We start from the raw sequence: 24191 nt of genomic DNA on the forward strand, positions 1-24191 counted from the left end.
CAAAAGTTCACGTTTTGGGACTTCCTTCATCGACTGCCCCTCAGGACTTCCTATGTCGTCAGTGAAACTTCACTGAATCTTTCTCAGTGGACGGAAAAGTTTTTCTGTTTTATCGCGCCTCCAGGCTCCAGTCATTTCGTTATGTTTGCTTAATGTTAGAATATGGTAATTTTTGTTGCCATCATCTGCTACATGCAACTTTGATTTTAAGCAGCGACCAATTCCTCACGAAGATTTGGGATCCTGAAAAAAAAAAAAAAGTTTCAGTGAACAAAGTAATGCGCAGTCAATTAGAAAATATACAATTTTTAAGGATTTGTTTTTATCAACTATTTCTATTTCCGTGACTAAATTTATACTTTTAAGTAGGGAAGTCAGGAAGATGCTAGTAAGTTCTTTCAGGTGGAGCTTTTTCAAAGAAGGACTTTCAACCAATGTTATCATGTCCTCAAATGTTGCCTTATAATTGTTATTCCCTAAAAACATTTCATGACATGCAGCAGTGCCTAAAGTGTTCTCTAATTAGATATCTAGTACATTCATTAGCAGTGCACTTAAGGAGGATAGCCCTGTAAATAAATCTGTTACTGTAAAATGGGGAGATAAACTCCAGAAAGTCTCATATTAATATACAATGAGGAGAAGCATTGCAAGAAATTAAATAATTTAAATGTCGCTTTGGCAATTGGAAAAAAAAAGCCTAAATGATACATTTACGCTACACTATATATACCTTATCATGGTAGCTCTAGAAGTAATTGTTCATAAATATAGTGGTCACATACCTATTGGTAAATAAAACTCTTAGGTTGGTAATTTTCATTTCAAACACTTTATACGTAAAATGTCTTTCAGTACATTATTAAATTTGAATTGAGGCATGTAACATCTTCAAAAACATCATACAAAGGTGTTCTGGAACATTGATATTCATTTGTCTTTAATAAAATTAAATTGAAAAGAAAAAAATAAATATAGGAGTTATTTCTTTATTATAACACAAGTCGTGTTATTAAAATGGAAACAAGAAGCCCAAGAGGCCTTGACGATCACCTGAATGCTGATACAGAAAGAGCATTGCAAAGTTGGTTCAAATCTGTAAAAAGTATTTACAAATTAGAATAAATTTTAAAGTTGAACCTTTGTATTAGAATTTTTTTTTTTGTTTTTAATTTTGATAATGTACGTATTATGTTACCGAACTTTATACTTAAAATTTCAATTTGCTTTGCCAACGTTCAACATGAAAACCAAACTAGAAGTCAGTCAGTGTCAGTGATTTTATAAATTTCACTTTTTAATCTATGAAGATTATTTGGTTCCATCAAACCTGTGAATTCAGAAGAACATTTTTGAAATTTTAGCCATTTTGGCCCCGCCCCTCTGTTCCCTGGGGGTCAGCCAGGACCAATATGGATATGGTGTTAAAATGCTATTTCAGGCTAATAATTCTAACCCAGTTTGACTCATTTCCTATTAAAACTAAGCAAATAATGTTCATAAATGTGTTTTTGTTATATAAACTACAGTAAATTTGACTCCCTCCCCAAGGGAAAATCTGAGATCCCAGGGCCATGAAAATTCATACGTTTTGTAAAGGGCCTTAAGACATTTCAAGCTATGAAGAGTATTTGGTTCCATCAAATCTGTGAATTCAGAGGAAGATTTTTGAAGTTATAGCCTATTTGACCCCTTTGGCCCCTGGGGGTCGGTCAGGACCAATATAGATATGACGATAAAATGCCATCTCAGGCTAATAATTCTAACCCAGTTTGACTAATTTCCCATGAAAAATAAGCAAATAACATTCATAATGTGTTTTTCCTATATAAACTATAGTAAACTTCAACACCTCCCCAGGGGGAAACATGAGACCCACGGGTCATATAATTCACAATTTTTGTAAAGGACCTTAAGACCTTTCCATCTATGAAGAGTATTTGATTCTACCAGTTCCAGAATTTCAGAAGAAGATTTTTGAAGTTTTAGCCTATTTAAACCCCTTGTGGCCCCGCCACTAAGGGTCAGTCATGGAAAATTTGTTAATAGGATTCAATGGCCATCGCATAGGGATAATTTTAACAACATTTGTCTAATTTCCAATTATAAATGACCAAATAATGCTCCAAAATGTGTTTTCACTATATAAACTATAGTAAACTTAACCCCCTCCCCAGGGGGAAACTGGAGACCCCAGGGTCATATAATTCACAATTTTTGTAGAGGGCCTTGAGACCTTTCTATCTATGAAGAGTATTTAATTCTACCACATCTGTGAGTGGAGAAGAAGATTTTTGAAATTTTGGTCAATTTTACCCCTTTTGGCCCCTCCCACAGCCCCCTGGGGGGTGGGGGTCATATAATTCACAATTTTGATTGGCCTTATGCCTTAGAAGGTATGTGCAAAATTTCATTGAAAATTGCTTCCGCGGTTTTTTCAGAAGTTGAAAATGTAAATTGTTTAAGAACACACGATGGACGACGACGGACGACGACGGACAAAAGGCGATTAGAATAGATCACTTGAGACTTCGTCTCAGGTGACCTAAAAACATTTCTAATGGGTAAGTAGCAAAACAGTTTTTGAAAAAATGGCGTAAATTATAAATTTTTACAAAATCCACCTTAATTGGGACTGCAGTCAATTTCAGACAGATATTCCCCTCTAGAGAGGCCAATAGTTGATCAATACTTACCTTGAACTCTCAGCTGGATCAGGAAGTTCATCTCCAGAATCAGAGTCAAGTTGGATATATTCATCGGAGAACAGGCTCACATAGGACCTGAAAAAAAATCCGACAAAAGGGGTTTCAATAGCAATGTCCTCAAGTTTCCAGTGATCTATCTTGTTTACTCAAAATGTTGCAGTATTATATACTCAAAATTGAAAAGAAAAAAAAAAAAAAAGAAAAGAAAAACAAAATAAAATTTATCTATAAAACTTGTTCGAACGGCGAGTTATATTCATATGATTGGGCCTAGATGATCTTCAGTAGACTTAAGCTTTCGTCCATTGAATCCTGGATTGTTTTCACCAAGTAGGTTTGAATTCCATCAAAGTTTCCCCAAATTTGGTCAAAATCAACATTTGCTTTTTTTGACAGCAGAACCAAAATCGTGACAGGTGAACTTCCAGGGAAAGCGGCATGTGGAGACAAAATTAGGACAAATTTGATGTTTAAACATGACCATTGAGAAGACAAAATATTGCAGGGTTGCAGTTTGGACAACTGTACAGATAAGGCACATGGGGGACTTGTCTCAAAGAGGTTACAGCCGTGCTACCCCAACTGAGAACAATGCGTGTATATAAACCCCTATCGCTCTACCGCTGACTTGTATCGATGTATTGAATGAGTGTAGTACTATAGCCGTGTTATTTATAGACTCAAGTACTGTCGCCAAATCCACAGGTAAATGGTACTGGATGCTACGCTCGGGCCTCTCCTCCAGCTTAACGAAACTGAATGGCTAGGTAGCTTAACCGATCTTTATATCATCAACAATGCGTCTGTATATACTTAAAAAAAAAAAAAAAAAATTCTTCAAATTACTTCAACATTCACTTGACTAGTATGTCTTTATTTTAGATATTTTAACAAATCTTCATATTTCTAGTAAAATTGCATATGAAACTCATAGATCTAGCAATGCTCATTACGTATGGAACCGTCATGTGTCCCGGCTGCAGGCCGTGTGCAAAAAGTCAAAACACACGTGGGATTTATAGGCTGGGTCCTAAACTGTCCTATATTTAGGATTTTCAATAAGTGGTTTGTAATATTATTACAGCAAAACTAACAAGCTACAAGGTTAGTGGCATTTTTAACCGTATTGTTTTATATAATTAGCCATCAGCTTGGATCTGGTTACCTACAAAATGTAGTGAGTTCACTCACAATGTGCATGTTTATTTGCAAGCCAACGTATCTGCTATCTGATTGCTCTTTAAAGTTTGTTAATGATCTCAAACACACTAATAACGTATTGTGGCAATTTTAAGTAACTAGATTATAATATTTTCAAATAGTTCTGATAACTATTAATGTGTAATATCTCCAGACATTGACGTGTGTACGGAGTACGGCGGACTGCCAATGTTTTTGACATGTTCTGCAAGATATATTTCACTGTTTCAGTTACGGCAGTGGCCAATAAAAGAAAACAAACACAATGCAATTATAATATGATATTTCTTCTAAATACAACACTTCTTTGTGCAAGTTGTCAAGCAGTTATTGTGAATGTTTTGCAATGAAATTACTACCTTTATAACATTGAATTTGTGGTTCCCCGGACATCGTTTTCCCCCAAATTTTTAAATGCGGAAAATATACCCATAGTAGATTTTTTCAGCATTTTCAGCCCTAAGAGAAAATACATGTGCAAAGTACACTGGTGTGTAAGTTATGCAATTTTTTTTACGGTATTTGTAACAATTACGATTGTGTTTGGTACAGCTAATATAGCCAGAGCGCCCGCGATTTACCTGTGGATTGGCGACAGTACTCGAGTCTATAAATAACTAGCTTCAGCGGTAGAGCGGTAGGGGTTTATATACACGCATCGTTCTCAGTTGGGGTAGCACGGCTGTAAGAGGTCATTTGCTGAGTATGTACCAAGCTCTTTCATAGACTTTTTAAGTTTGCAGAACTTACGTGGATCCTGGAATCCTCCGACTATTATTCCTTGATAAACTCAGCTTATTTCGAACATTTCTGGTTTCAAAGACCACCTGTAGAAAAAGGCGTTCAGAAAGTGTAGTACACAAAAATGTAATAGAGGGTATATAGTTACTACTCAAAGTTCTGCTTGTTCTAAGTAAAATTTATGTATTATTATTATTTATTTTTCAAAATCTAGATTAATGCTGATCGATCTACCTACAAGCTATGGGTTTTTTATGTACGATTCGTTGATGGATAATTTTTTTAATGTATTCCATGCATTTTAAAGTATATATGTTAGACCCTTATTTGTAAATAAAATATACGCTAAACATCAATGAAATGAAGTTCAATCTTTGAAAGTAAGGCCAAATTATTTTTTGCGCATCCACAAAAAATACAAACGGTTAATATCAACCTTACTTTCCAAGTTTGAACTTGTATTTCATTGATGTTGATCACATGTTTCATGTACGTATACATATAAGGGTCTAATATACAGTAGTGTAAAGTTACTTCAAGTAAGGCCTTTTCAAGGCCACAGGGCAAAATTCAAGGCCTTTTCCATAATTCAGAATAATATACTGCAACAAGGCACTTGTGTGACTAACAGACGGTCATGATTCCAGAAAAAAGAACAATTCAGATTCGTTTTTTTTTTTTTTTAAATATTCTGACACTTTATGCAATTTGGATACAATTTTTAATTGTTTGGTATTCTTTTAATTTTGCATGGAAGTGACCCGACTGATAAAAATCAAGAAAATTCAATGCCCAAAATGGTGTTTTCAAGGCTATACATGTATCTCCATTTTTCTAAGCCTATCACTGTAGGGACAAACGGACAGTTGACAAACAGTATTTTTGATTTATTGCATCCTGAAAAAAATCTGTGGCACTATGTCCTATATCGAATGAAATACCGATTGTGCACGCACCAAAAGCAAAATAAATTATTTTTTGTTTTAATTACACATATATATACATGATTAAACATGTCATTGCCACCATTTTCCGGGTGCATTTGATTGCTAAGTCCCAAATGTTGTGGAACTTCGCCACTGAAATCAAGACGCTTCTGTGAACGTAAATTATTAAAAAATGATATGCTCCAGGTGGAATGGACTGGTAAAGGACATAAGATATCAATTACTGATGTCGTAGGTATAAGACATTATTTGGGGTTTTAACTTAACGCCACGATTGAGAAAATAGTGACTGAATTTGGGAAAATACAGTGCTGTTTTTCAATTGGAAATGGGTCCATTTATATAATTACTGGACCCTATAAAGACCTGGAAAAAACCAGATTTGGTTAAAATTTGTTCAGGTGGTTTAGAGGGAGTAATTAATTTCAAAATAATTGTTTTGAAATTTACAGTCCCAACAGACGAAGTTATAACGTCAGACAACCTAAAGATACATACTGTCGGTGTCCCTGAATTTGATGGAATTTGATGATGCTCCTGGTATTCTGGTGGATCTCTGGTGTTTTGTTGGATCTCTCTCTTAAAATAAAATTTCATCATTATCAAATGAAATAAAGCCATTGTTCCTGTGTAGTATTGCTTTGTTTTGAGATCAATCCGATTTGATCAATTTAGAGACGCCGGTCCTACGTGATATATGCCAAAAACCTCAAAAGTGAGATTTTGGTGGCAATTGGGAGTAGTCTATGAGTAATATATATATGATATCCTACACCCTGTCCCATGAAAGCTTGAGGTTAGGTTTAACCTTGGTTGAAACATGAAAAATTAAACTGAAGTCTTATTCAGAAGTAAGACATTTAACTTTGTTACCAAGTTTGAAGAAAATTGGTTAATATTTATTACAGTTATTATACGGAAGTGGCAGAAAATGACTTTTTTTTTTTATTAAATCAAATGGCCATAAATTTGCTAATTAAGATCTGCCAAAAGTGGCGATCAAACTTGGCTAAGCCCTTAAGGCATTTAACTTTGTTACCAAGTTTTAACAATATTAGTTTTAACATTTGTTAGTTATTACACAGAAACTGCAGAAAAATGACATTTGTAGTAAATTAAAGGGCCATAACTCTGATAAATAACATCCGCTGAAAGAGTTGACCGAACCTGGCCAGGCACTTAAGGCATTCAACCTTATTACCAAGTATGAAGAAAATCGGTTAATATTTATTACAGTTATTGTACGGAAGTGGCAGAAACTGACTTTTTTTTATTTAAGCAAAGGTCCATAACTCCGCTTAATAAGGTCTGCTGAAAGTCGCGATCTTGTTACTAAGTTTGAAGAAAATCGGTGGTTATTTGTTACAGTTATTGCACGGAAACGAAGTGTTACAGACAGACAGACAAAGCCATTGAATTAATATCCCCCGTTTCCCCAGTCATATATTTCAGCACAACAATAGTGGCCTGCGTGTACACAAAAATACATACTGTTGGTGTCCCCAAATTTGATGGAATTGGATCATCAGAACTTGACCTCCAGGTTCCTGTTGCCGGCTCCAGGTGGTCTAGTGGATCTCTGTGCTTCTTCAAATGAAATTTAATCATTACAATTATCAATGACATTTACAAGCGGCCCATCATGGGCCTGAACAGTCACAACACAGGACCAACTTAAAATTAAGGTTCATGCTAGAGGAACCTGCACATAAAATTTGAGACAGATCCCTTCATCCCTTTCTGAGAAATAGCGGTAACAAGAAATATTAACGGATGGACAGACTACGGACTGTGAACGAAAAGCGATTTGAATAGCCCCCCCATCGTCAGATCAAATATAGAAAATCGTCTCCTATATGACAATTTTGAAATTTCCCTAAAAATCATCAAACTACCTCATAAAACGCTGTCGTAAGTATGGACGAACAGACAGACAGACAGAATCAGGGGTAAAACAATATCCCCCCCCCCCCGACTAATTTGTACCGGGGCAAAAAATGGTTTGATCAATGTCAACTAATAGAAGTTATATGTACAACCTTTGATGATACTAGTGCAGGAAGGGCATCATCCATATCCACTTCATCTGAATTCTGTCATGAAAAAAAAGAAACTATTGAATACAATGTTTAATTGTTAGTCATTATTAAACATTACACACCTTGTCCAATTTCAAAACGATCGACCTTATTGTTAGCTTATGGTTAACAAGGACAATTTTCTGAAAACCAATTGTAGACAGATGGACAGATAGTTGATTATACAAAAGGTGTCCTGATAGAGATATGAATGTGATTATTTCTCTACAAAGTAAATGAAATCAAATCATATTAGACTGCAAAATCTATTTTAGAAGACTTCAGATTGGCAACAAAGATTTGTCTGGGGGGTCAGAGCCAAAATTTATACAAACTCTTTCCCCCTTCCCCCAAGGATGTTTCTGGCCAAATTTGGTTACAATCCATGCAGAACTTTGACTAGTAGCAAATTTAAGGAAATCTTGGCGGACAGATGCCGGGCCATGACAAAAAATTAAGCTCATCAGCCCTTCAGGCCAGGTGAACTAAAAATGTTTTTATTTAATTCTTAATTGAATTTTTAAAGTTTTGCAATAATAATCCTCAGTGTCAGCGGCTAAAAATAGTGTCAGTCGACAGACCATAAACACAAATATAGCAAGAAATTACTTTATCTTAAAGTGTACACGGAATGGAAAATGATATTTAGATATGTTATTCTGTTTGACCTCCTGACAAGAATGTTGAAAACCGCATGAAAATCGGCCGCTTCAGTACCGAGATACCGCCCTCCGAAGTGCTCGATTTTTACCTGTATATCAACTGCTAAATCAGGGAATCAGCCGCTCACGCTGATTTGGGGAATAACCGGATGTGACGTCACGAGGACAACGGCAGTGAGGTGTTTGGTAGTGGGGTTATAGCACAAAGGTGGACATAAATGTATTCCTAAAATGGGGTTACGAGAATTTTACAGATATATACAGTATACAGTTATGGTGACGATTTAATTATAAAATAGGAAATATTGCAACTGAAATCATGCTAAATAGATAAGTAGATTAGCGGAAATTATAAGTTATTTATGTTTCTGGTATAAGCCAGGTGTACCTTGTGTAAAAACTTTTAAGTAGAGATCTTATCTCTGTTTTAACAGCTTACTAAGTTATCAAACCATGAGAATATTCAATTTTCATAATGTCATATAAAAAGAGACGAATTCGAAAAATGATGGTCATATAATTGAATATGTTTCTGTATAAATAAAAATTCACTTGGCCTATGGATTTCAAGAATCAGCATAACGAAAAGAAAAGGTGTTAAATGTATTTCATAGTTCAATACACGTAAATATCACAGACATAAATTGGTAGGGGAGTAAAAAAAAAATAAAAAAAAAAAACACTTGAGAAATTGAATTTCAAATACATAATTCATTTATAGCTGTAACGAGTCAATCTTCCTTTTATAGCTACATGTACATGTATGAGAACATGTGTTATTTTAACAATATTCAACAGTACATTTATTGGTCATATAGATTATCATTATTAGTATTATATAATGATCGATATTGACCAAAATTCACAAAGAATTGGATATCCAAAATCTAGCAACTACCAGAAATATCAAAATTCTGACATTGTGCATCATATTTGCATTGTTCTTTCTCGACATGCCATTTGTAAATAATTTTGTAGTTTCTGTTATAAAAATACATATACATATAACTAGAAATATATATACGAGACAAATGTATACATTGGTCATTCTGAAATATACAATTATGTATACATCTAGTGATTTATACACTTGTTATATGTTATGTTCGAACGGTATATTTTACTGTAAACCAAGGATTTATAAGTGTAAACAAATATGACATAATACAACAATTAAATGATGGTCCATCGCTAACTTACCTGTGATCTTACTTTTGACACCTGACGTGAGCTAATCAACGAAGCGTGACAGGTCACTAAACACCTTTCTTACGTAATCTGGTTATTAGCCCCCTCATTAGTCTCGGTTGACCACGCGTTTTAGTTACTGCAGTATACAGGTAAAGAGATAAACGCAGCACGACATTGGGTATTCGGAAGTTCTGATTTTGTTCTGTACTTGATATCTGCAACTTGAATCAGACTTAGACATCTTCAGTCTTTTTTTCGTCTGACTCGTGCATGATTTATTTTTTTCAATGAAAGACACTAATAAATGAACTTGAGCGAAATATCAACAAGTCGTCGGATGTATTGTATTATATGAAAGCTGAATGTATTTCGTCAAAAAAAATGGATCGATTTAAGATAAAACGCAATAAGTAGATGCATTTACATATATGCAACAAAATCTGTTTAGAATCATAACTTAATTCGTATGGGTAGGTTATATGAAAAAGTCAGAAATTTGTAAAGCGGGTTTGACCAGTACAACGACCCGAGTCGAGTTTTGGATAACATAGTCAAGAATCCTTTACATAATATTCATGTATATGTGGTTCCAAATACCGTAGATTTGCAACGTACGTGGATTATTATACACATTATATTGTGTATAATTGTGCAGAAATCGCGCAGAAATGTTCATTTATCTACGACAGGTACATCAATATATGCATGGTATAAATCACTATTTTCAAGCGTATTCCAAACTCATATCTGTGATTGAGGATAATATTAAATAGGTATCGGACATGTACACAGGTAATTGTGTCTGTAAAAATCGATATTTACAAACAAATAGTTTATATAAGATGGCAGACACAGAAAATCACCACTCTATCTTATGCGAGTAGAGTAGGTCCCGTTGTCCTCGTGACGTCACAGGTCAGGGGTCCCGAATCGGGGTCAATGGCTTGGGGCTTCAGGTGTGTTCTAGAGAAAAGCCGCATTATCTCTAATACCGTATTCGCTATGAAACTCGTACTTTCTCCATTCTAAATTTTATACAATGACAAATTTATCAAGCCTTATATACCAAACCATTCCGTGTACACTTTAATAAGCTTTTATTACGTATTAATTTTATGCAACTAAGAGGATTATGCAAGTAGGGATCATGCAAATAAATGGAGCCCTCTATATTAGATTATAGTATAGTATGGCAATCAATGATGCATTTTTAGTACAAGCATGATGGTTGACTGTTTTATGACATTTCATTACCTGTTTTATCATGAGATAAAGTTTCCCCTGCCCTATATTTGTTTTCAACATTTCACCATTCCACCTTTCACCACCTAGTTGGGGCTCATACAGAGTTTTCCCGGCGCATGTAAGGAACTCAAAGTCCTCTGCTTCAATGTTCAAAATCCTCGCAATTTTACTTCTAATTGTTTCTTCATCATCGATTGTCGAGAAAGTAAAAATCCCCTCACTTAGTGTCAAAGATTTTGCAAATGAGGATGGCAGTTCCACCCGTTTAATTAGACAACACTTAATACTTTTGGTTACTTCCTTTGGTTTCTTTGGGTTTCTGTTCATCATGTAGGTTTCTCGCGTCTGTTTTCTTGTCCTGGGCAGAAAGGAATAGTAGAGTGTGATTATATTATATAATGCCCATTTACCTATAGGTTTTACAAGCTGAGCAAATACTAAACAAGCAAATTTGTGGAATTTATATGCCCCGCCCTCCGTTAAACAATAAGCATAAATTCTGCTTCAAGTTTTTTTTCCTTATAATTTTTTGGAAGTTTTTGTTTTGAAATTTTCGTTAATTAAAGGGCCATAACTCCGCTTAAAAGGGTTCAATAAAAGTGCAAAGCAAATTAATCCGAGCCCTTGGGACATTTAACCATGTGACCAAGTTACAAAAATCACTTTAGATATGTTGCAATTATTGCATTGAAATAAGGCATTACAGACTGACAGACCGACTGACAGACGGACAGACCAAAATTAATATCCCCCGTTTCTGAGACGGGGGATAATTACTAAAAATGAAGCGGCCATATATAGCCCACAATATAATGTCCTAAAATAAAGTAATGCATATTGCTAATCAACCGAAAGTAGCAATTGTTGATTTTGATCACGGTTACCTTTGAACATTTTCACACTCCCATATGATATATATATATAAATAAAAATGACCTAACTTTTCCCACCCTTTTACATTTCCTCAGGGTTTGTGTTTAATCCATAGAAATTATAGAAAATATAAATTATAGGAAATATTAATTAAATAATCATTTCATTTTAAAGGGCCATAACTCTAAAAAGATACATATATCACAGAAATCATCTCCCCTTGATGTGCACCTTCACACCACGATATTACTATGCAAAATTTGAACTCGTGCAATTCTCCCAAGAGGTTTGTGAGAAGTTGCAATACCTTTCGTGGCCAAACAAATTAACTTTATAATAAATTACCTGATAAACCCACCATAATATAGCATGGACGTACCACGGATGGACTTACAGACAAACTGACGGACATTGCCTCTCCCAATTACATGTATTTACCGTAAAAACTTACAAAGGCATCCTTGGATTAAATCCAATTGGGGAAGTTCCTGGAGTTTTCAGTTTCTGTGTAGATCCAAATGTTCTGGAGATGTTCATTGCTAGGCTGCTAGTGTTTCTCAAGACGCTTCTGGCCTGATCTACAATATACAAAATATACCTAATAAGGAATAAAGAATAATTAAGAGAAATGCATGATATACACTTACTCATAAGCAGAGACATAAATAAAGAGGGACTGGTTACCCGTTCACAAACGTCAGTGTTTTCCATGTTTTCTGGCAAACATGCCCAGGTAAAGTGATTTTTATCCAGGGGTATAAATAAAATCAAGATCTAAATATAAAGGAGTCCACATACAATTGTGAAATTGTCTGTCAACAAATACAAACCTGTAGCAGTCGCACTTGTTACAAGAAAAACATCTTCTTCTGAAGGAATAAGAAATGCTTCGTTTTTGACAGCTACTGCCATCCAACCAGAACCTTCATGGCCATCTTGATCTGCTCTGTTGGGAGTCTGTCGTCTGTATTTCAGTCCAATGGCTTGTGGAAACTGAGATTTTATGGTCGATATCTCTATTTTATCGCCTGCAGAAACTGGTATGAAAATTCCATCAGCATTCATATGCGGTAACACCAGCACATGCCGGTCAGAAGATGCAGAAGACATTTTCCTGGAATAAATAAAAAGACCAAATATTTATTTTACCTTCTTGTCTAACTTACTCACTCTAAGGTGGTGTTAAAGGATGGCCCATGTCGCTTTTTCTAATATTTTAGTATAAATATATGAAAGAGACGTATCTTTGTGCCATTGTATGTAATATATTCATGGAATCAAAGTCAATACGTTAATTATTTTTATTTTTTTTTATTTTTAATAACAAATGATCGAATTAAATGAATGATGTAGGCATGTATATATATACATGTAGTTGATGTCTACATAAATCTTCACTGTTCTTTGTGGTATTATACTACCTGTGTTTGAATAATTACGTTAAAGTTAAATTGCCCTAGGAGCGTGCGCTCGCAGCACTGCAAAAGTCCGACTACAGTGAGAAAAATCTCATCATTTTCATTAGGGAGAGATTTTTTCTCTCATACTATTCCCAATCAAGAATTAACCTTACTTCCTCGGAATTTTAAATTCCTATCCATAACACGCAGTACAACAAATAGCAGCCAAGCACACTTCACATGACAAATACTAGACTATTCATTGTGTACATATTTATGGTTTATGTTACTTTAAATCATAAGAATGCAGCCAAATCGTCCTAACATATGTCGACATGATCACCAATGTGAACAACATTCGAATTATCCTTCAAAATGTACATACCCGATTGAATAAAGATACCTGTATACAAATAGACATTATTTGTAATTGAGTCAGTATCGGACTCAAATGACAGAAAAATCTAATTTGACATTTCGGAAAACAACTTTCGACCAAAACAGGAAATCGGATACTGGCACAAAAAACGGACCCGGAATCAGTTTAAATATCCGGAAATGACTTCTGCAGTGATAGCAAAAATTGAGTAATTTTATATTCTAGACATTTGTCGATGCAACTTTTGCGCATTATCTCATATTTGGTCAGTAACCATGCATCCAATATGGAAAAATATTGGATCCCACGTGATCAGTGTCAACCAAAAGAATTTCAGGATTCTAACCCGAGGCAGCTGGAAAAATAACGTTATTTCTAGTATTTTTGCAGCATTAAAACAGTTTCAATCTTCAATTGAAATGACTAAAACAAATTAAAAAAGGGTGCCAAATATTATGTTGATGCCACAGCATGTTTGTTTGATATTTATTTGTCTAAATGTATTAATAAAAAACATTGTATCAGATAAATCCTGAGGAAATGTATGTAATGTTTCTGTATTTGAACTTAAACTTAAAGTAGCAGCATCGTCTAGTGTGGCGAGTTCCAGATTTTCATATAGCCGATGCTTCTGGCCTAGACTAAGTCAACAGGCCAGAATCATTCTGGCTATAGTGCAGGTCACAATATATTAAATGGTCTGTACCTGAAAAAGGCATGTTTTTTTTTTTTTCTAAAATAATTGATCATTATTTTTTTAATTCTTATTTTTGTGACCAGAATAACACTAATGCAGGTCTAAAGTGAAAAAGGGCACAGCAATTTTCATAATAAATTTGAACTTTGAAAAATTGAAGGGGGATGGAGCAATGAATCCACTGTATTATTTTATAGTTGGCGAGTTGACCTACTGAAACATTCAAGATGACATCGACCTGCACCATAAGAATTAAATCAAGGGTTTGCCTTCTTTTGATCTTTACATAATAGTTCTTTTCTTAAAATATTTTGAAAGGTGTGTCGAAAATTACCCGCACACCCGGCCGTAAAACTTACGCAGGGTCAGAAGCAAGCAGGCCCATAGGCCTAACGTTATAACGTTAAATGTAACACGTGGCTGACCATGCCATAACTGTTACACACTGTACAACTTCGAAATAAAACAAACATATATAATAATATATCCGACTGAACGATGCCGATTGTGACTATGTAGCTTCATATCCAAACTTGTGCTAATGGAAACTGTATATACTCCACAATATACTCACCATTTACAAACAAAATCTTATAATTTCGCCGCCAGTGAAGAGATGCGGCCATTAACAGATTAGCCAATCAGACGAGCCGTTACAAAAGCGACATTAGCATATATCCCATGATGCGAATTATTACACAAATAAAAAAAAGTCACACATATTTTTTTCACACACAAATATAAAACAAAATCACACTCAAATATATATTTTTACACACAAAACATTTTTTTCACACACAAATATAAAAAAAAATACACAAAAATATTTTTTACACACAAATATTTTTTTCACACACACAAAGAAAATATTGAACATAAATTTTATTTTTACACACAAATAAAAAAAAATTACATAAAAACATTTATTGTTTTTACACACAAATTAAAAAATATTGAACACATACAAAGATATACAGCAGCGCCCGCGTCAATAATAAGTTACAGTGCTTCATGCTACAGTACTTACTATGCCAAGCTGGCCTTTGTTGTAGAGTATGTCGAATTTCATTATCAGTTAGAACATCGGGCTTGGTTTATTCTTATTCCCAAGTCCTATCGCCTTCAGCTCCTTCATTTTGGCAGCTAGCACTGTCCATTCCTGGGAATGTTTGAAAGTCTACATGTGTGTTAAAATATTAATTCCGTAGCTATTTTCCAGCAAATGTCGACTAATACTGACTTGTTTTGAAAGCATTTGTTTAGCAGTTGTAGGTTCGTAACTCATAACGATCAGATTTCCTGCACAGAAAGGAAAAATACTGTGCGAGCATGATATCACTGTCAAGTTCTTTAGGTGGTATGGTTCCCATATCTCTGATTCGGTTTTACCGAAGTGAGCCATAGTCTTGACTGTGTTTTTAGGTCTGATTATTGTCGATGAGACTGTTTTACTTTTAGTTGTTTTAAGTTTTTTTACATAGCTTCGCTTGACATTGTACGGCAGTTTCTCGTTTTCTCACAAACCCCATAATAGATGTCAACAACATTGCTTCAGTCCCGTCCGGTAGGAATACCGTTGTGATCTGTATTTTCTGTTCCTGTTTACTATAAGTATGTCCAATTGATAGATTAGCGCGCAGCCAAGGAATTTTTATAACTCTATAAGCTGTCCGCGGCCTACTCGGCCCAATCTTGTTGTGACGTCGTCTGAGCGCAGGCTCGTCACGACTAGTATGACGTCTGTACGATTACATGACGTCATTATGACGTAGAACCTGTGACTGTTGAGTTCGGAATGAAAAACACCACGGATGACGTTGATATCAGCCCGGCCCGATAACTGATGAACAATGATTATCAGCCAGGGCTGCTATCATAATGTAAGACGTAATAATGTGTTATTCAGCCCGGTCGCTGATATGACGTGCGCGGACAGCACCAAGTATCGCATGGGCAAAACGTTCATTATCAAAGACAAAAGTGTGATAAACACGATTAAACACCAATTATTGTTCAAAATGATGAATATCGATTATGCTCTGTCGATGGCAGAAAGTATGATAAAAAAAGGAGCATAAAAAAAAGAGCCATCTTTAATGATTTTTAAAAAAAATGCATTTCTCAAGTAATATTTGAAAAAAAAAAAATATAAAACAATGACTTGAAATATCAATCTTAATGTTGAATCATGATTCCAAAAATGTAAATATAATAAATCAATTTAGATAAACTACTTATTTCATTTCATTTTAAGAAGAAACTATTATTTACCTTTTACTGACTATCATTAAAATACAAAATCATAGATATCTTTGATCTAGTAAAAGCAATGTCAATCATTAACATTAAAAAAAATTGATGAAAAAATAATATTATTTCGTATTAAGCCTTCATTGTATTTTATATTTAATTTTATTCCATATTCTATTTGATTTTTAACGCCCCAAAATATTAAAACAGATATCTTTCTTTTTTTTACATTGTTTAATAGTACTGTATTTAACTTTTTTGTATTGGCCATCTGTACTTAGAGTTACCTCCCTTACAATACTGCATGCGTTTCACTGAGATCGAGCACTCGATTTTCTGTCCCAATGTCTTGATAAGAAATATAAATCATTTTTTAGCGTAATTTGACCCTTTTTGTATTATAATCATTGTAATGGAAAGTTTGATGCATAAAACATGTGTCTGCTTGACCAAGGACGTAGTAACAAATCCTTGGCTTGACTCGGTACACTGTCAAAAGATCGTGGCCATTTCCACTCAAAATTCGTTCTAGTAGATAGGCCTATGGAAGCTATGGAAGCTATGATATTTGTTTACAATAAGCTAGGTGACAATCGTGTATCACATTAAGTCAGACACATGTATATGTTTTGATTTTGTTATCGCAAGGATACATACTGCGGAAGTTAGGATTTTGTTTACTTCTTCTCGTACTTCAGCCGAAGAAATATAAACGATCTGATTGAACAGCTACCGTAATGTAAGCTACCGTAAAGTAAACATTGACTATAATGGTTACAACATTACTGTAGATATTTAATTTTGGAAAAATATTGCAGTATTTACTCGGTCATGGTCGCAAAAACTTAATCTTTCACTAGGCCTACCTATAGCCGCTAGATTTTTGTAAAACTGAAAAACTGTCGTCGCGCATGCGTCAAGTAGAACGAATACTGGCGATATAAAACATTGAGGGTACTGATGAAAGTTATCTGATTGATCATGCTAACAATTAAGTTTATTATTAACAGTCAGATTCAAAGTTTATAAGCAAATACAGTACTAGATCTAGCACTACGTATAACGCTTGTACTAGACACTGGCCGGCTCACTTTTAAAATTCAGAAGATCTAAATGAAGTCAAATAATTAATATAATAACATATAACATTGGGGGATAATATAACATGATGACCCTTGCTGTTGATAGGACGCAAAACTAAATAAATCAAATCAATCAAAGTATAAGTAGAAACTGTGAAGCATGTGTGAACCGGCAATCACTGACAATTCTTGACCTCTGTGCAATACACAGTGTAAAAGTTATCTCCCGTAGTTACGTAGATTGCCGATAGGATTACCAAGGTATAGTGTTCCGGTTATCATGAGAACTAAAGTGATTTTATAATGGAAGGTGTATACACACCTCCATAAAATCCTTATAGATTGTTAATTGTGTTTTGTACATAAGGAAATAACATGACGGATAAACAGTCATCTTGGATTTTGTCATTGTCTCAGAAAGTACTTAACAGGTCTAACTTTCTCAAATTAAGCTTGTAGAGTCTTCTTGGTTCGGAGTTCTGCATATCCATTTTTTAACAAAGCAAATACAACTAAAAAGACTCTTTTTGCTAAGGAAATTAATGTAAGAAAACGCTATGTGAAGTTTTCCAATGAACATTTGATATTTGAAAAAGAGAGGGAAAGGAAGAGAAACTTCAAGCAGAGGAAGAATACCTCTTTCCAAAGTCAGACACAAATTATTCTTTAGTGGGCGCCAAGATCCCTCTGGGATGAGATCTCTTGTTAAAATGTATTTTCTATTTCAGGTCACGTGTCCGTTTGGGGTATCAGCAAACTCGAGCAGGATGCTGCCACCATATGTGGTGACCATAACTTTATGTCATGGCCACGTGATATGACAAAAAATGAAAACCTATCACTTTTCCTCGTAAGCGAGAAGCATATAATGTCACCAGAATTTCATTCTCGCTTTTCATGGTGTGGAGGATTACGGAAATATCACGTAAAATTTGGAGTATCAAATATCACTCCGCGGAGTATAGGCAATCTACGAGAGTTTTCTGACATTGAAACCGGAAGCTGGTATTTAAAGTCTGAAAATAAACTTGTACCTGTTAATGTAGAAAATCGTCGTTCAGTAAAACTTCCAGAATGGTATTATAAGAGTATGTGTAAACTTGTGGACCATGAGCAGGGGCTTCTGATTACCGGGAGACAGGAACTCCTCAATCCTCCTCAAACCGCATTCAAAACAGCAATCCAAACCCGTTACAGTGACCTCGACTTTAACTTACATCTGAACACCGCGGAGTATTATAAGTTTTGTTCCGATTCCGCATCAATGGCTTCTCAATCCGGATACTATCGTCATTTTACGTCCGACATTGTGCACTACCCTGTGTTGCAGATAGAAGCCTCGTTCCTGGGAGAGTGTGGACCTGCGGAACATCTCGTGGTCTACACATGGCAGGACGAGAAGGACTTCACCAAACTCTACTTTGTCATTCATCGAAAAGAAGTCAGAATATTCCAAGCCTGCTTTATACATGAAAGTAAAATGTCAACAGACAAAGTCATTTCCAGTCTGTGAAGCAAAACGCCACAGGATGAAGTTATCCCCGGTGTATGAAGCCATGTATTTCATTAAGTATTTTGCAGTCCATGTTCTTCAGTGTTTTTATTATTTTTTTCTACAGAAAAAACAACAACAACAACATTCATTTCCCTAGAAACATGTAAATATTCGAAGGCTGCCAAGATTGGGGCCTCGGGGTCACCTTCCCAGAATACTAGTATACGCAGGAGGGCTTACACTTACGATGGTCCACCATAGCCGTCAAAAGTAACTACTTTAGTAAAATACAGTTGTATATATATTGACGGTGATTTTCATGACAACTGCCTTTATATTAAAGTGAACAGTCGGGCAAGAATGGCTAAAGTTGGTAAAAATGGTGTGTATGTATCCAGAATTATTTCTTATGAAATAGAAAAATAAAATCTCTCGTCAAAATCTGTCTGCGTACGAAGAAATTAATTTAAAGTATGGGAATTCTAAAACGTCCTCCCGGCTCACTATGTCTGTGTTTACATTTCCACGCAGCCTCGCTTTCAATGCTTTCAACTTTTCTTTACTTTAATGGTTAGAACTGGGAAACTAAGCAGAACTTGACCGTCCTATTAATACGTGAGAACTTTTGGAAGGCCAATGAACGCATTTAGACTGGTTTTCTTTGCCCGACTATTCACTTTAAGACAACTTGCCAACTAAAATGTCATTTTGCTTTTCTGGCAACTGCATTTAACTGAAGCAATTGGTTTGTCATCCTGTTGCGTGGCCCTTACGTGTACAGAAATATCAGGTATAAGAGCAGTTTCCAGAGAAGCAAAATGTACAGAAATATCAGGTATAAGAGCAGTTTCCAGAGAAGCAAAATTACTTTTAAGATAGCAAGTGTTTTTATACTAAAAAGTTTCCATGACGGCTGTTGTGGGCCGTTGCACACGCTCATTACATCGCCGACACAAGCTTCAACCATACTATAACATAGATATAATATATCACATAACATGAACACAGCTTTCAGTCGTTCTTTCATGCTGACCTCTTCATATAACTGAGATAAAGTACATATTACACATATACTTTCGTGTTGCTACCCTGCCGATTAGGCGTAACAAGAGTACATACTGACACACATTGCTAAATCATAAAAGGCGACTACATTTGGGCTATGGTCTGTTCTCTCTTTTTTAACCTTTAAAGATACTACACCGCAGACAAATGCCAGGATTTTTTCTTCTTCTTTTTTTCTATCAAAAGCAGGAGCCGACAATTTAGTATTTTTCTTCAGTTACAAAAGTTACTTACTTCACACTTTTACCACCATTGAAAAGTTTGAGCTTCTAATTGTACTTCAAGATAAAAATATTAAAAATGATTAATTAAAAAAATGCATTCCGAAAAAAACGCGGCACTACGTCTTATATGGACTGAAGTACTGATTGCGCATGCACCAAAAGCAAAATAAATGATTATATATTATTTTTTTTTGTATTAGACGATTTAACATCAATTATTGATCAAATGATAGGTATCGTTATGCACTATCGGCGATGGAGCATCTTTAATATCCCATCGTCTTCGTAGGCAGCACCTTATGTTGAGCGCTCGCCCCTGTGAGGAAGGCTCTGGGTTTTGTCCCCTGGACGAGACACACCAAAGTCTATACGAGTGGTAGACTCTGCTCCTGCTAATGTGAGCGGGTGTCTTTGGTGACATACTTCAATGAGAGAGCACTATAATGAGGCAAGAGTAAGTCGCACCACTAATATACCACAGCCCCCAAAGCACACAAGGTTTTGTTTGTAAAATGAAATAAGCATTGATATTTGAATCGGATATGTACCTTTATCGTGGTAATTCTATTTTGGTTATTTCTATTTGCGATAATCTACAGCACAATTAAATATCAATGGTTTGAACTTCTTATCTCATTTGAAGCATTTAAACCATTCATTCCCTCCCGAAAAAATCCGTATGAATGAATCTCATTGAAATGGACTTGTAATTCCGCTGCACGACGGTGCGTTATCATAGTGGAGCATAATTATAAGTCTAATTTTAATTAGATTATCGAAGAGTCGAAAGACTTTTACAAATAAAATATTGCATGAGATACCGGTAGCATTATTGTAGGAGTGACGACTAGTTTTACAGTAACAATAACATTTTGTTACATTTTACTAACTCGGAAACTCTGATAGCATGAATATTGAGTTAAGCGGGTAAGTAAGGTTTACTTAGGGTGGAATACTGGGTATTGCTTATTTGTGCATGTCAAATATTCTCATCTTTCTAACATTTGATACAGGTTGAAAAGTATGGTTTGCGCAATGTTATTTGCTACACAACCAGTGAAAGTTTCTTGTGTGACGTTTCGATGATAAATACGATGTGTACACTATCACCTTCGTCATTGTCTGATGGTCTGATAAAGGTGACAGTGCACATATAATATCCATCGAAACGTCACACAAGAAAAAATATCTACTTGTGTAACACATATCATTAAATTTCCATGCGTGATCTTAAATTGCAGTTTTTATGAATATATTTCTTCTGTATACGTAAATATGAAATGGAACATTTAAATTGAACTGTATACGTAAATATGAAATGGAACATTTAATTGAACTTCTGGAGATTCACAGACATCTTTGTGTAACGAGAGTGACACATACTGAACACTTCTGGAGATTCACAGACATCTTTGTGTAACCGGAGTGACACATACTGAACACTTCTGAAGATTCACAGACATCTTTGTGTAACGGGAGTGACACATACTGAACACTTCTGGAGATTCACAGACATCTTTGTGTAACGGGAGTGACACATACTGAACACTTCTGGAGATTCACAGACATCTTTGTGTAACGAGAGTGATAAATACTGATTCACAGACATCCTGGTGGTTACACGTGATCATATGGATCCTCGTCGGCGACAGACGGGACATTCTTTCGTTTAGATGTTAGATCATACAGATTGTCATCTACATTTTCTCTAGTATGCTTGGCGTGATCGTACATATCGTCGACATCGTCGACAAATTTGCTTTTTGCATTACATGTATCATACATGTTATGTTCCCCTCCTTCCCCTGACAGGCTACCTGTATGGACGTTTTTTGTATGGTCATACATGTCGGTACTGCTATAGTCATTGTCTTTAGGTTTTCTGTTGAAAACATCATACTCTGAAGTACTCAAGCCTGCGTTTTTGTTTTGGTCACCATGTGTATGATCATACGTATCTTCGAAAGGCCCTTTGACCTTTCCATTGAACACATCATAACCTTCGCCTGCTCCGCCGCCAGGATTGTCTGTATGGTCATATGTATCTTCTACAGTGTCTTTGCCTTTTCTATTGAACTTATCATAGCCTCCGCTGGTGCCGTTGCTAGGAGACAAATTGTTTGTATGGTCATATGCACTATCATTTCCCTGACCTTTTACCTTTGCATTCATAACGTCATATGCGTCACAATGTGTTTCAGACACATCCTCCGAGTTACCTGGATCTGGTAACGGGAGCATGGTGTGGGAGTATATGTGGTCATCACCTTCCTCGTCAGGATCTACCAAGTCCATGGCGTGGTAGAGACCTTCATCTGATCCCTTTGACGTAGTTTCTGCGGATGCATACGCGTCATTATCGTGACATTTCTCACCTCCTATTTCGTTAACCGTATCGTAATTAAACTTGGTCACTGATTTTGATGGTGATGAGATGTTTGCCATTGGTGTAGAATTGCCTGTTGTTACTTTAAAGCTCTGTTCGGGTTCAGATTCGTCCGAGTCCGAGGAAAGACTGTCTTCCGGGGAATCGGAATTCCGGACAATTTCATTCAATATAATGGGTTGTTGTTTCATCGGCTTCTTTTTACGTCCCTTCTCTTTTCCCGTTCTGTAAAAGTAACAGAATATTCAAAAGCGTCACTCTTCATTGAAGCATTGATGTAACTATTTTTAACGTCATCGTGGTATGAAAACAAAATTTATTTCATAACCCCATGAAGTCAAAAAATAGTAACATCAATGCTTATAATTAATTGTTCAGACTACTTGATAACATAAAACACGTTTAAACGTATGATTCTATTGACTTTCCAAAGGGTAATATTTTCCAAATCAATACGCAAATCGACGTCTCTATTGTGACGTCATGATAACGTCGGGTTTTCGCGCTATTCTCGGATTTTATTCTCGGTAGCACGATCAGAACGTATTCTTTATGACATACAACCACATTCATTGAGATGGATTAAGGAATGAATTGCCAAATAGTTACTGGAAGTTGCATTGCTCAAATCCGTTGCGAGCTTTTATGTATAACTCTACATTAATGTTATTATTACTTCGTTTTTTGCATATAGTGATCCGTGATGCCGATATTACAAGTTAGGTTGCTTGAGCTTACCTTTTACATACTCTGGTTATCACGATAGCAGAGACCACCACTAGAACTACACACCCCACGGCGATACCTGCAGCAACTAAACACACAATTCAGTTACTAAGCACAGTGCGACATAATTTTTATTCTTACTCTGCACCATTTGATTCTAGATGATCTAAAGGGACTTAAGTTTAACTATTAAAATCGACTATTCGTAGAGCAGAACAGAAAGGAAATCCAAAAGAATAAAATCAAATTCAGATAAGCATTTATTACACCCCATATACATGTATATGGATTGAGCTCGGTGGTTGTCCAGCAATAATTGCACCCTTATTCCTTACCGATGTATGACTAAAACATACTTCGATACCTGATCATGCACGCATAAAAGTAGTACAGAAACTTACTTGTAATGACTTTGGTGTTCTCGCGGTTACTCTTCCGCGGCCCAGACAGTGTCGTAGTAGTGGTAGTAAGGGTTGTAGTCTGGAACTCGGTGGTCGGGGCTTAAATATAGACGATTAGGAATTACTAGATGTATATTATGGTTACAATAATATAAAGTGAACAATGTCGACTAATACTCCATGTGCTTTTTTATAGATACATAAACGTATGTCTAAATATAGTGTTGTTATTAACCGAAGTTTACCCCACCCTTCTCTTTCACTTATACACTTATATCGAAATGTGTTGTTAATTGCATTTGTCTAAATACAATGTATAGTGTTGTCATTAACCGAAATTTGCCCCACCCTTCTCTTTCACTTATATCGAAATGTGTTGTTGATATCATATTGCATACGTCTAAATATAATGTATAGTGTTGTCATTAGCCGAAAAACTCA

General features: G+C 35.5%; 3 protein-coding genes across 6 annotated transcripts in view; 1 reads left to right on the forward strand and 2 right to left on the reverse strand.

Moving 5' to 3' along the window:
• The window catches only part of LOC138320552 (uncharacterized), a 55069-nt gene that overhangs the window by 13721 nt on the left and 17157 nt on the right, over positions 1-24191 (reverse strand). For 3 of the 4 annotated variants that reach the window (XM_069263598.1, XM_069263597.1, XM_069263595.1), the window contains 3 exons: positions 23751-23849; positions 23362-23437; positions 21550-22848 (listed from right to left, as the gene is read on the reverse strand). In XM_069263598.1, coding sequence (XP_069119699.1) covers positions 21855-22848; positions 23362-23437; positions 23751-23849 — 1169 coding nt within the window. In that variant the 3' untranslated portion in view covers positions 21550-21854. Of the gene's footprint in view, positions 1-21549; positions 22849-23361; positions 23438-23750; positions 23850-24191 lie in introns of those variants that run through there. The other variant, XM_069263599.1, reaches the window with a different exon arrangement.
• LOC138321994 (uncharacterized) lies at positions 207-15036 on the reverse strand. Its single transcript, XM_069266056.1, has 10 exons — positions 13431-15036; positions 12476-12759; positions 12097-12223; positions 10782-11130; positions 7636-7689; positions 7088-7183; positions 6095-6175; positions 4659-4735; positions 2697-2783; positions 207-243 (listed from the first exon to the last, which is right to left on the reverse strand). The coding sequence occupies exons 2-10, from the start codon at positions 12753-12755 to the stop codon at positions 207-209; spliced, it is 1188 nt and encodes a 395-aa protein (XP_069122157.1). The 5' UTR covers positions 12756-12759; positions 13431-15036.
• LOC138320556 (uncharacterized) lies at positions 18129-19042 on the forward strand. Its single transcript, XM_069263612.1, has one exon. It carries the CDS (start codon positions 18253-18255, stop codon positions 18964-18966), a length of 714 nt encoding a protein of 237 aa, XP_069119713.1. The 5' UTR covers positions 18129-18252; the 3' UTR covers positions 18967-19042.

Source organism: Argopecten irradians, chromosome 4 (genome assembly GCF_041381155.1).
Source record: "Argopecten irradians isolate NY chromosome 4, Ai_NY, whole genome shotgun sequence".
Classification (NCBI taxonomy): domain Eukaryota; kingdom Metazoa; phylum Mollusca; class Bivalvia; order Pectinida; family Pectinidae; genus Argopecten; species Argopecten irradians.

What these genes read in the sequence shown, in the direction of transcription:
- LOC138320556 (XM_069263612.1), top strand. Translation starts at nt 18,253, where the DNA reads ATGTCATGGCCACGTGATATGACAAAAAATGAAAACCTATCACTTTTC.
- LOC138321994 (XM_069266056.1), bottom strand. Translation starts at nt 12,755, where the DNA reads ATGTCTTCTGCATCTTCTGACCGGCATGTGCTGGTGTTACCGCATATG. An exon ending in AACAAGTGCGACTGCTACAG is followed by an intron (nt 12,224 to 12,475) that starts GTTTGTATTTGT and finishes TGTATATTGTAG; the next exon opens with ATCAGGCCAGAAGCGTCTTG. An exon ending in CTGCACTAGTATCATCAAAG is followed by an intron (nt 7,184 to 7,635) that starts GTTGTACATATA and finishes TTTCATTTGAAG; the next exon opens with AAGCACAGAGATCCACTAGA.